The sequence below is a fragment of the Gymnoscopelus braueri genome (genome assembly GCF_963280865.1).
Source record: "Gymnoscopelus braueri genome assembly, chromosome: 19".
NCBI lineage: Eukaryota > Metazoa > Chordata > Actinopteri > Myctophiformes > Myctophidae > Gymnoscopelus > Gymnoscopelus braueri.
The window spans coordinates 23,838,706-23,851,205 of record NC_137621.1 but is presented as its reverse complement, the minus strand read 5'-3'; the positions used below and the strand labels follow the sequence as shown (position 1 = coordinate 23,851,205).

General features: G+C 41.9%; 1 protein-coding gene across 1 annotated transcript in view; it reads left to right on the top strand.

Moving 5' to 3' along the window:
- rcan3 (regulator of calcineurin 3) overlaps window positions 1-11,695 on the top strand; it is a 32,842-nt gene extending 21,147 nt beyond the window's left edge. Inside the window, exons 2-4 of the mRNA XM_080413351.1 lie at window positions 5,312-5,485; window positions 6,567-6,738; window positions 8,779-11,695. Coding sequence (XP_080269477.1) covers window positions 5,312-5,485; window positions 6,567-6,738; window positions 8,779-8,933 — 501 coding nt within the window. The 3' untranslated portion in view covers window positions 8,934-11,695. The remainder of the gene's footprint in view (window positions 1-5,311; window positions 5,486-6,566; window positions 6,739-8,778) is intronic.
- The last annotated feature ends 805 nt before the right edge of the window (window positions 11,696-12,500 follow it).

Below are 12,500 nucleotides of genomic sequence, written 5' to 3'. Positions count from 1 at the left end.
GTATTCATGACCAAATTATGATCTGCTATATTTTGTCCAAATTAAAAACTGCTATTTTCTGCTAAGGGTTTCTCCACAATACGGGTGCTACGGGGGTTTAAGTGAGTTTCATGTTTCCCACCCGGTTTTAGAATCAACATAATCCCTCCTTGGCCATAGGAGATAATGCTCTTATAATCTTCAGGCAGTACCACTAAGTAGGTGTTCTACCCGACACCAGGGTCTAACTTTGTCGATGGAAGTGTAGGGTACACTTCCATTCCACCTCCACCCACTGCAGTACTAGTATTAGTTATATTGTGTTAACATACTGTACTCATACGGATTGGTTTCAATAACTTTTTATTAATTGAAATAAGATTGCAGCTCTAAGGATAGATATGCATCAGCGAGGACATTGGCTTTTACAGTAATGTTATGGATACTACTGTTGCTTAATTCTACATTACGCTGGAAATGAATCCACTATCAACTAGTATACTTAAAATAATTTTACAAATTGGTGAAAAAGTCAGCCTGCACACCCACCCATGGTTTGTGTTGGAGTTTGTATTAAAGGATGAACAACTTACACAATATATGCATCTACCAACAGACCTACCCTTTCCATTAAGTGGTTGTCTAATCTAAATCTGTCAATACTCATTAGAATCACCCCCACCTTATCAATAAACAGTGACACATACTGTGTACATGCCAGACAGACAGACAGACAGACAGACAGACAGACAGTCAGACAGACAGACAGACAGACAGACAGACAGACAGACAGACAGACACGCACGCACGCACGCACGCACGCACGCGCGCACGCACACACACACACACACACACACACACACACACACACACACACACACACACACACACACACACACACTGGATGTGCATTTGCTCCTTTTTCTTTTTGAGATTATTATAATATTAGAAAGTAGTTCAGTCAGTAATCCCACAAGCTGAAACTAAACAAGAAACATGTGGCCATTTTAGAGAAAAAACAACTTTTGGCCTCTTTTCTCTTAGCCCCTCCTTGTATGGTGAACTAGAAACATGACGAAAAAAAAGCCAAAGGTGAAACATACTGTAGCGCTGAGTTTCAGCCGGCTTTCTGGACAACATCTGGAAAGGGAGGAGCAAGTGTGCTCAGCTTGTGTGTGTGCGTGCGTGTGGGTGCGTGTGTGTGCGTGTGTGTGCGTGTGTGTGCGTGTGTGTGTGTGTGTGTGTGTGTGCAGGGCCGGTAGAGGGCTGATCGCCGCGCTAGGCGAGATTCCTTTGCGCGCGTGCGTGGGAGTGGTTCGTGGGTGCGTGGGAGCGGTTCTGGGCGGATTATGATACTTTTTTTTGTGTCTTTGGTTACTTTATTTCGGTTTTAGGGTCAGGGTTAGGTTAGGGTTGTGTTATTTAATTCTGATTTTACCGATTTATTATCATTATTATAATTTTTTCCCGACTTTTTTTTTCTCTCCAAACTGCTGCTCTAGGCGGCCGCCTAGGTCGCCTGTATGGACGCGCCGGCCCTGTGTGTGTGCGCGTGCGTGTGCGTTTGTTTGAAGGGTTATGGTCCAAACATCCCAGGCTGCTATTGATTTTAGATTACTTGTTGTAGGTTTTTAGTGTTTTAGTATTCTTGTGTTCATGCGACGTGCTGCATGTTATAGAGATTTTATGAAAATTATTGGATTTTATTTATTTGACAGGACCACATTGGAAAAAAGTGTTTAATTACAACTGGGTTTAAGTTATATTGTGTTGAACTTGTATTTGTTTTAACAATCGATCGATCAATTAGTCAGTCAGTCAATCCATCAATCCATCAATCCATCAATCCATCAATCCATCAATCCATCAATCCATCAATCCATCAATCCATCAATGGCTAATTCATACTTAATTTCATGAGTAAACTGCCTACACGGTAAGATCCTGAGTACTGATTTAACAATGGCGAGTGTGCAAATGAATAAATGAACACTAAGGATTTTATTATGTACCCTTCAGCATCATTAACAACTACATGCGTGCAAGAGTGTGTGTTGGTGTGACTTAAAGTTACAAAGTGCTGTAAAACACAATCATAAGGTGCTATACATTAGATTCAGCCACTAGATGTCTCACTACACTCCAATATCACAACACCTCTGTTGCATAAGGTTCTCATTTTGTCTGAGCTATGCCTATAAGGCAGCACTCGTTCATTTTTCAGTATTCTAATGCATTGGCTGCCTCAAAGCATGTCTTAGGAAAAAGAAAAAAGTAAAAGGGATGATGGCTGCTGTCAGCTTACAGATGTAAACAAAAAAACAAACAAAAAATCACAATTATATATATATAAATATTTTATTCTGAATCTGAATATTTTTTAAAGTTCTTTGGATGTTTGGATGTGTGTTCTCTTTTTTTTTGTTTACATAAAAATATTATTAACATCACTTTACGAAGCTAAATCAGCTATATAATAACAGGAACAAAAGCACTGATGGTTTCATTACTGGAAGACCTGCGGAGCCAAACAGAAACACAAGTCTAAGAAACTAATAAATACAAATGTACATACAAATAATAATGCTACAGGCATGTAAATAACAATGCTATAGGCTTAAAAACACTTAAAACTTCACCATAAGCAACATATTTGATCGCTATTAAATGAAAGCAAGGTTAAGGACTCTGTTAAGATGTTCAGATTCAGCGTTAAAGGGTTATTGTTAGAACCACTTCAGTGTTTATTCGTGGTCTTTCAGAAAGTGAGTTCCAATTCTAACTAGAAAATGTGCTCCTCGGAGCACAGGTCTCCGCCAGTACTGTTCCTGATTAATCCTGTCTTACCTATTTATATTACATATTGTCACGTGTCACTTGACCAATGTTAGCTTGGCTGATGGAAGCTCACTTCAAAAAATATAAATGATTTTTTGAAGTGACACACCTATTTATAGGTTTTTATTTCGTCATGCGTCTCGCTAGCCAATCAAAAGCATTGGTGACAACATATTGTCACGTGTCACGTGAAGCTTGACCAATGTTAGCTTGGCTGAGACGGGGGGGACACACGGAAGGACAAGAACGAAAACATACTCTCCACCTCTGGCGGAGACAACTATATCATAAAGCTAAATGCCAGTGGTGTTTACGTTCTATCTCAATTTGATAGTTTATTGACATTCAGGGGACGCTCTCATGGATCATCGACCTTGCAGTTTGTCAGCCATGCTGCCTCTTTGGAAGGAGACCTAGGATTCATAGCCACTTATCTGTCTGCTGGGGAGCTGGACGGCAGGGACAGAAAGAATAGTCCTCCTGATTGCTCCGTCTGTCTTGTCGCCGTGTGCTGCCGGCACGTAGCAGCCCGGTCTACCCCTGGCACCCTCTGCCTTTTCCTATGGCCCTCCGACTGCGCTGCATGATTGACTTCACAGCTGGGAATGCCAATTTGGTGCCCGCGGCACTGAAGGTTGAGGGGAGGCACAGTGCAAAAAATCCTGGGTAAAAATATGACATATGAGGGGTTTTACTGCATGGGGGATGAAAGGGAGATGTTGGAGTACACGTGGGGTACGGTGGGAAACGGTGAAGGATATGTGTATAAGAGGTAGGAGAAAGGAATGGTCGAGGTGAGAATCAGATAAAGAGAGAGAGAGAAAACTTAGGATAAGGACAGAGAAGACAGAGTGAGAGAGACAGGCGATAACATCAAAGGAGCTTGTAGGAAGGGGACAGGGAGCTGGGAATCTAATTTCCCACTTAAAGCATGTCCTATTTCCTCCTTGATAATGATCCTTTTAGGCATTACTATTTATGCCCGCTAGGAGGCTGGAGCAGTCAAAGGCGAGGGATTATGTTTTCGCTCCTGTGAGCCTGTCTGTCTGTCCGCATCTGTTACATATTGTATTTACTATACTTTCGCATTTCCTGGTTGTTGAGGTGCATTCACATCCCGTTACGCCATTTGGCACAATTACACCTTTGTCATGATGTTTTTGAGCGAAGCAATTTGATATTATGTCAATGTGAGTTGAGGTACATTGTCCTGATACGGTATGTCAGGAATCCAGTCTGTTCAGTTTGCCAGAAAAGCGAGGCAAGACATCCTTGCACATTTTATCGAGGTGGACGAGAAGTAATGTTGAGTCCTTAGAGATGAATGAAAAACAGAAAAATTACCAAAATCATGGCATTGCATCTACTGAATGGTATGGGTATGGACGGAAAGCAAGGCTGCTGCTCAGATAGAGGCTTAAGAAGGCACATCATATCTAGATTGATGTTCCTCTCAATTCCATCGCAGTGAAACTACAGACAGTATCGTTATTAATATTGAAATTCGCTGTTATAAACTGAATTGGAATATGAAGTTGAAATGAATGACTGTAAGCAAACAGTCATTTCATTTGAATTGCAAATGACCAGCTTCTCCACCTCAACAATGAAAAGCGGCCCATTCTTCTCTGTAACCTCGAGTTACTGTCCGCCTGCTCAACAGATGTCCCTGTGCCGTAGTGCCACCACAGAGGAAGCCAGGTGGTCAGAGATACAGTGTATGACATGTGATATACTGCCATCCCTTCCGAGAGGCTGATGGGATTGGGTTCCAGATGATTGACTGATTGATTTATTCGTAGCCAACTTCTCACTAATATTCATGGCTTTGTCAAGAGTGCTTCAATAGGAATACTCTTTGTGTGTCTGATTAGACACCTGTCTAATCATCAGTGCATAATTCACTGCACGGCTGGGTGGCTTAGTGCTTAGAAGTAAATAATCCAGTTATTGTGTGTGTGTGTGTGTGTGTGTGTGTGTTTGTGTGTGTGTGTGTGTGTGTGTGTGTGTGTGTGTGTGTGTGTGTGTGTGTGTGTGTGTGTGTGTGTGTGTGTGTGTGTGTGTGTGTGTGTGTGTGTGTGCGTGCGTGCGTGCGTGCGTGCGTGCGTGCGTGCGTGCGTGCGTGCGTGCGTGCGTGCGTGCGTGCGTGCGTGCGTGCGTGCGTGCGTGCGTGCGTGCGTGCGTGCGTGCGTGTGTGTGTGCTTGCAAGTGGTGTGCACGTGCGGTTGGGGGGTATTGCACATCCCAAGGTTCTTATCAAATATCTGAATAGCTGAAGTTTTAAAATCATCACTACAGTTAGTGAGAAATGTCTAATGGATTTGTTAGCATTTTGTACTGTAGCAATGCAAATGGCAACAAAGGGAATCAACAAGCCAGTATAAGACACTGGTTGATCACAGAGGCCCCTGCCTGCTGCTACTATATCACAGTACTTTTCATGTAAATGTCATCAGAATGTTGATGATAGTACGCCTTTATCTATCCATTACAGGAGAGGTTTGAAGCGTTGTTCAGGGGCTATGATGAACAGACGTCTTTCCAGATGTTCAAGAGCTTCAGGAGAGTTCGGATCAGCTTTACCACCCCAGAGGCTGCTGCACGTGCTCGCCAGGAGCTGCACGATTCAGAGTTTAATGGCTGCAAGCTCGGCCTGTTCTTTGCCCAGGTAAGAATGAGGGAGGTGTGTTAACAAAGTAAATTAGGTTGTATTGAATTACGTGCAGTAAACACGCAATCTAGGGTCAGAGAATTGAAAGATGAAGACCGATTACAAAAGTCACAAAAAACTTTGGTCAAAACAAATTTAAAATATTTCGCTGCAGGTGTTATGCCCCATATAGACTACACAGTTTATCCCCAATACATATCATAAATGCCCAAGATGTAACAATTACACTGGACCGCTCAAAATATCTGTATTAGTCGAAATTATCAAAGAACTTAACAATGATGAAAATAAATTAATACTATTAATAATGACAGCTGCAAAAAAGAATTTTATTAACTTAATTATTAATTAAAGTATATTAATCCAAGCACTCACCTTCATTTAAACAATGAAGAATTACTGTCATATTGCACCCCAGAAGAAATTTCTCTTCACTCTCGGCTGTCAAAACCCATCTGTCACTCACACATAAGCTGTGTTAGGGACAATCCCAGAACACTGTATAAAGCACTGACATACAGTATATTGTGTGCTATCCAGGGATTTACCTACCTCTACCATGAAGTGTGTACGTACGCATGCATGCATGCACACGCACGCACGTATGCACGCACACACACACACACACACACACACACACACGACACACACACACACACACACACACACACACACACACACACACACACACACACACACACACACATATATATATTTTATTATTGTAATTATTTTATATCTCTTTTATACTCGTTAATTTTCACTCAACATCATTCTAAATAATGAATGATGAATTCAAGTATGAATAAAGGCAATATAAGTTTACCCTTTTCACATCATTGTAAATAATGAATGATGAATTCAAGTATGAATAAAGGCAATATAAGTTTACCCTTTTCACAGCCGTGGTAGTCTAGTATTGTCAATGCTTATTAACTGGACCTAATTGAAACATACTCACTATTCATTTTATTAGCTGAAGCTGTGAGCGATGTAACAATCTTTCTTTCTGCCTCCCTCATCTCCATTCCTTAGCGTGACTTAACTCCCATGGTCTGCCCTCTCTCACTTCTGATAGGTCCAGAACACTGGTGAGGTTGTCGACAAGTCGTACCTCGCCCCTCCTGAGCCTGTCAAGCAGTTCCTGATCTCACCGCCTGCTTCTCCACCTGTGGGCTGGAGCCAGAGTGAAGACGCGACACCTGTCATCAACTACGACCTGCTATGTGCAGTTGCTAAGCTGGGACCAGGTTGGTACGCAGGGACAGAGATTGAAACCAGCTACTTTACCTCAGTAAACAAAGTATTCTAAGCATCTGATTGTATTTGTCTCTGGTCACTGAACATCAGTAACCTGTAACAAATAGCTAGGCCTAAGCAGGAGGTCATTTCGATGCTTCTCAGTCATTACGTGTCACTGCCACAGCTTTGAATGAATCGATACAAAGGCTTATGAGTAGCCTTTTTTGAAGGATGGTGCTTCCTATGAGGCTTCCCTGCCACAGACAGGGAAGACAGAGAAGCACCATAGAAGACAGGGAAGCACCATAGGAAGCACCATAGCTGACAGGGAAGCACCATAGGAAGCACCATAGCAGACAGGGAAGCACCATAAGAAGCACCATAGAAGACAGGGAAGCACCATAGGAAGCTCCATACCATAGAAGACAGGGGAGCACCATAGGACGCACCATAGAAGACAGGGGAGCACCATAGGAAGCACCATAGAAGACAGGGAAGCACCATAGGAAGCACCATGCTTTCTATGGTGCTTCCATGGAAGATAAGGGGTGGGTTAGCTAATATATTCTGTTACTATTATGAGCAAACAAATGTCAGCTGAATATTATGTTCACAAAAGAAAGCTTTCTGGTGTTAAATATGTGGTGTCTGACATTTAACAGCAGTAAATCTGCCTGAACAAAATGCATGACTATAATGTTGTGATGCTTACTAACTAAATGTGCATGCACAATACTCATTCAATTATAGTTTCAGCAATTATGGGGTATGGGTGGCCATCACAGCTTACTTCTTACTACATCTGGGAGGATTTTCTTTCCTAGCACTCTTAAGGTGGTAACATTCTTTTTAAATTAAGCCATGTTTTTTCTTTTCACTCAAGCTATTATGCCCAGGCAGTATTTCTAGCCAGTGTAAGGTTACCTCTATCTGTCTTGTTGATGAGACAATATTGAAGACTGCAGGAACCTTTACAAATGTCACCGACCAGGCGACCGCACACCAGATACTGTGTTAGTTTGTGTGTGTTTAGCCGAGTAGGCGAAAGATAATATCACTTAATTCTTGGGCATGACTGTATTTGAAAATTAGCATTTTTATCAAATACAAAAATGGCAATATATCCTGTAAACACACTTGTAAGCTCAAGCTCGTGCATGTGCATGTGCATGTGCATGTGCATGTGCATGTGCATGTGCATGTGCATGTGCATGTGCATGTGCATGTGCATGTGCATGTGCATGTGCATGTGCATGTGCATGTGCATGTGCATGTGCATGCACACACGCACACATGCACACACACACACACCTGTACACACACACACCTGTACAGTCATGTACACACATTGTTCAGCCTAGAGGGCCACCGTTGCCACATTCTCCTGTTACCATGGGGACACCAGGCATCAGGAAACAGGCTCTTCCTTGGGCTTTACGTCCTGGCATTCTAAATCAGATTACATCTCAGCTGCAGTGCAGCGCGCTGACTCCCTCTGCCAACTGCCTTTGGTAACAGCAGTACAAAAGAGGCCTTGCTTTTCACTTCCTGTCTCTCTGTTTGGCACCAGAGTGGGAAGCCATTAGATCTGTTTCACACTGCCTGCCTGCCAGCTGTCCTATCGCCATGGAAACTGTGATACAATCTGGGTGTGTGTTTTTGTGTGTATGTGGCGTTTGTGTGACTGGTGTTGCCAAGGACAGGGTTCTTGCTTTTGGGTCTATGGTAGTGCACCAGATTAGCCCTGCTTGATGACCAGAAGCCTAATGTCTTCCTCAGCCAAGGGTTTCCCTTAGAATGAGAGACTTGAAATACCCAGGTTGCATAATTATTTTACAAGGATTTACAAGGACCACAGCACTGCATAAATGACAGTCTCGTCTCTACCTGAGGTGAGCAGCGACCCGGCCTGCTGCACCGTTCTTAACGTGCACTTTACTTTTTTTGTGTGTAGGTTGTACACGAAAGAGATTTGTCTAACACTGTATCCCTCTACCCAATCCCTGCTCCATCTCCCACCCCACTCCCCGATGCCCTCATCTGTCCAGGTGAGAAGTATGAGCTCCATGCGGGGACAGAGTCCACCCCCAGTGTGGTGGTCCACGTCTGCGACACGGATGAGACGGATGATGGCGGTGAGCAGCCCAAGCAGAAGATTGTCCAGACCAGACGTCCCGATGGCCCCCCCAGTGTCTTCAACTAAGTGGCCCCTCACCCAGTGCGGCGCCCCCGACCGCCCCTTTACCCACAACACACCTGCCCTCTCTCTCTCTCTTGTCTCTGTGCACTCACAGAGAGCGTCGAAGCCCCTCATTTCAGTTCAATTACAAGCAAACAAACAAACGACAACAACAACCACGACAAGAACACAAAGAAGTGTTTGTGGAGGGCGAGGCTGACGGAATGAGGTGGCTTTTACGAAGACAAAAAAGGGGGATGGATGAGAACCTCGCACACACACTCTCATCACATTCTGTGGTCGGCATTGGGGCGTGGTGGGGTGTACTGTAACTGTCTCCACCCCACACCCCTCGTTTCCAGCCGGAGGGAGAGAAACAACTGTCCCGTCACCAGGCACCTGTCATCTACACACGCGCGCACACACACACACTCAGCTGTCATCGCTAATCTGCTAGTTAGTTAGTTGGTCAGTTAGTTAGTTAGTTACTTAGTTAATTGGTTAGCTGGTTAGTCTTACCTCTCCTTCTGTCTGATTGTCTTCAGTGGTTATGTGTGCAATAAAACCTTTGTTTGAGGACATGCAATACCTCAAAAGCAAGACATGCTTTCCCCCCTATTTTAGGTTAATGAATTATATATTTTTTTCTTCCCCATATCAGCTGGGTTTATTGCTTCAGCCTGCGCAACATCAGGATTGATTGTGTGATGTTCCCTCTCTTGTCTGCATGAATTGTATTGAAAAAAGAAATTACTCACAGAAACACAACTACTAACCACATATATAAGGAAAACAGAATCTATTTAATGTCACACACAGGGCAGAGTGCCTTGTGTAACCGACAAACGTTGTGGTGGTTGTTTGACTTGTTCTTTTATCGCAATTTTATTTGTTTACCTTTGAATTCTGTCTTCTATCTTTTCTTTCATCTGGAGAGGTGTTGTTTTCACTGAACTACTAGGTGTGTATTCTTAATATGTATTTTATACCAGGAACAGTTTTTTTGCATGCTTTAATTACTACCGTAATTGGCGAGCTGAGGTGTTCTGTACTGTTGTTTGTGATGACAGGGAAACGGAATGACGCTTTACGCATGACGCATATCCACACGCAGAGCTTAACGACGTGACAGCCCAGGCGGTGGAGGGAAGCTGAACACATCATTTGATGACCGACAGTTCAGTCTTACCCACAATGTTTTGTTGGAATTGAAAAAGATCAGAGACAGCTCATCCCCCCCTTGTCTTCTTCAAGGAGTATGGGGTGTTTTATTTTGTGAGGACAGTTATTTTCATTCACGTTAATGCTACTGTGTTGTTTTATCAACCTACTTTCTACATGTCATGGTTTCATCTGAAGCCTATACTACTCTTACTACTACTACAGTATTGCTTGTTTTGCACTGAGTATCTCTTGATATCTCGAAGCAATGGTGCGGCTCTCTGCCGCTTCCCGTTGCAGGTTGGAATAATGCGCTGCTTCTTCTTGCTGTAAATAGCTGACTAGCACCTAGTTGGAAATAGTCCATTTAGATTCAATAACATACCTGAAAGCATTTTGCTGAGAAAAGGGAAAATAAGGTAGCCTCGTGGGACATCAACCAAAGTACTCATTCACCCCACACCACCTTATGTCAACACTGGTAAACTGAGAGTAGATAGATTTTTCTTACCTGGAGACAATGTTATTTTGTTAAATTTGCCAGAAAGAAATTGGTTACAAGTGTTTCATAAACTAAAAGTAGATATTTTCAATTGTGCTTTTCTTCCTCCTTATCGTTTATAAAGATTATAAATACACTTCAAATTGAACTCCCTATAAAAATTAACACAGAGTTTATCATCCTGTAATATTTCAGTGAAACAATCCAGTGTTTGAGAAGTAGCATGATTGACCAGTGTCCTGAACAGGATCTTGGGGTCTAAATGATGAGTCTAAACCATGTTCATATTAGGCAGCATGAAATAAAAAACACACTTTTTTGCTATAACAATATTAGTAAGCAAAATACAAATCTGTCTGCATGCGAGCACTTTACTGTCAGTGTTTTGTTACTTTTTCTCCACTGTAAAATAGTCTTGCTAGAAAAGAAGTAGGAAGCACATTTTATTTCTTTTCTATTTTCGTTCTTTTGTTCATTGTCTTTTTTTTTTCTCAAGCTAAACACCTGGGTAGCCTTCTCACCAGCATACTGCAGTGGGTGAAACACTCCAATGTTCCAATGTCCGTGTCCTCTTGCTAGTGTATACCATACAGGCTTTGAGGCCTTTGTGGACAACGGGCCCCATCATATTCTATGATGAGGTGGGATGGGATGTGGCAGTTGACAACTGCTAAACAAAGTCAATGTCTTTTGGTACCGTGTTTGTCCTTGAGCTGCGTTCATTTCATCTTTTCAGAACAGTAAAACAAACGTTCGTGGAGATGCACCACGTTGACATGTTTTTGCAGTTTTTTGCTGCACTGACCAATGAAAATGTTGAGATGGATTATGATATGGATGGAAGAGCAGCATGGGTAGACCGAGAAAACGATACAGATTTTTTTTTTACTGTCTCTGGTCATGGTATTTGAAACCGGGTGCATTTTCTGGTCACAGTTGAAAAGAAAAATGTATATTTATGTACATATGCCAAGTGTTTTTTTTGTTGCTGAGGCCAGTCCCAGTGTGCAGTTTGTAACGGCTTCTGTTTATGTTGTACAAAAAAGGGAAAATATTGTACAAAAATATTTAAAAGTCCTGGCGATGCTCGATCAAAAACCAACTCTCATTGTGTCGTGTTGAAATGGACTGTTTGAATGTTTTCTTCTTTTGGGTGGGGGGGAGGGGGGAGTCTACTAAAAGGTCAATAATACCGTTTGTCACTGTTGTACTGTTTCTGTTGAAATATGAATATTGTGTCTTGTACCGTAGAAATTCAGAAAACAAAGTAGCTAAACAAGCAATAATTTACAGTTCTATGATACCAGTATCTGTATTTTCATGTTCTGTACTTATTTCTCAGAGATGGTCTCTCTGACTCTTACAGTACCGCTATTTGTGTAGTATGATTGTCATTTGTTTCACATAGAGAAATATATAAAGACTTATTCTTAAAAATTATGTTTATTTGGGGCTTTAATTTTGTTTATGTGAAATAACACAGGTTACAGAAAGCTGAATTAATTTGAGCCAAATTCACAAGCACATTCACATTCTTTGAAATTATGTTAAAAAAAATCATATGCCCAAATTCACTGTATGAATGTACATTGAGAATACTTACTGTTATCATTTAGCCCTCATTCACTGCCATAAAAATAATCTTCGGAGTACTTTACCCCCAAAATGACTTTTTTCCCCTATCAATTACTCACCCCATAAAACCTTCAATTCATGGAGAATTGTTTTGTTTTTGTCGCGTTCCCGAATGAAGAATCCAAAAATTAAGAGAATATTTGATGAATTGAAGAAAATAGGCTTTGGAGTTCATACATTAGTTTTTATATGATTTTGCAATTTTTAAGCTGGGACCCCTATTTTCTTCCATTCATGAAATATTCTCTTCATTCTTGGATTGTTCATTTGGGAATGTGACAAAAATTCAAGGC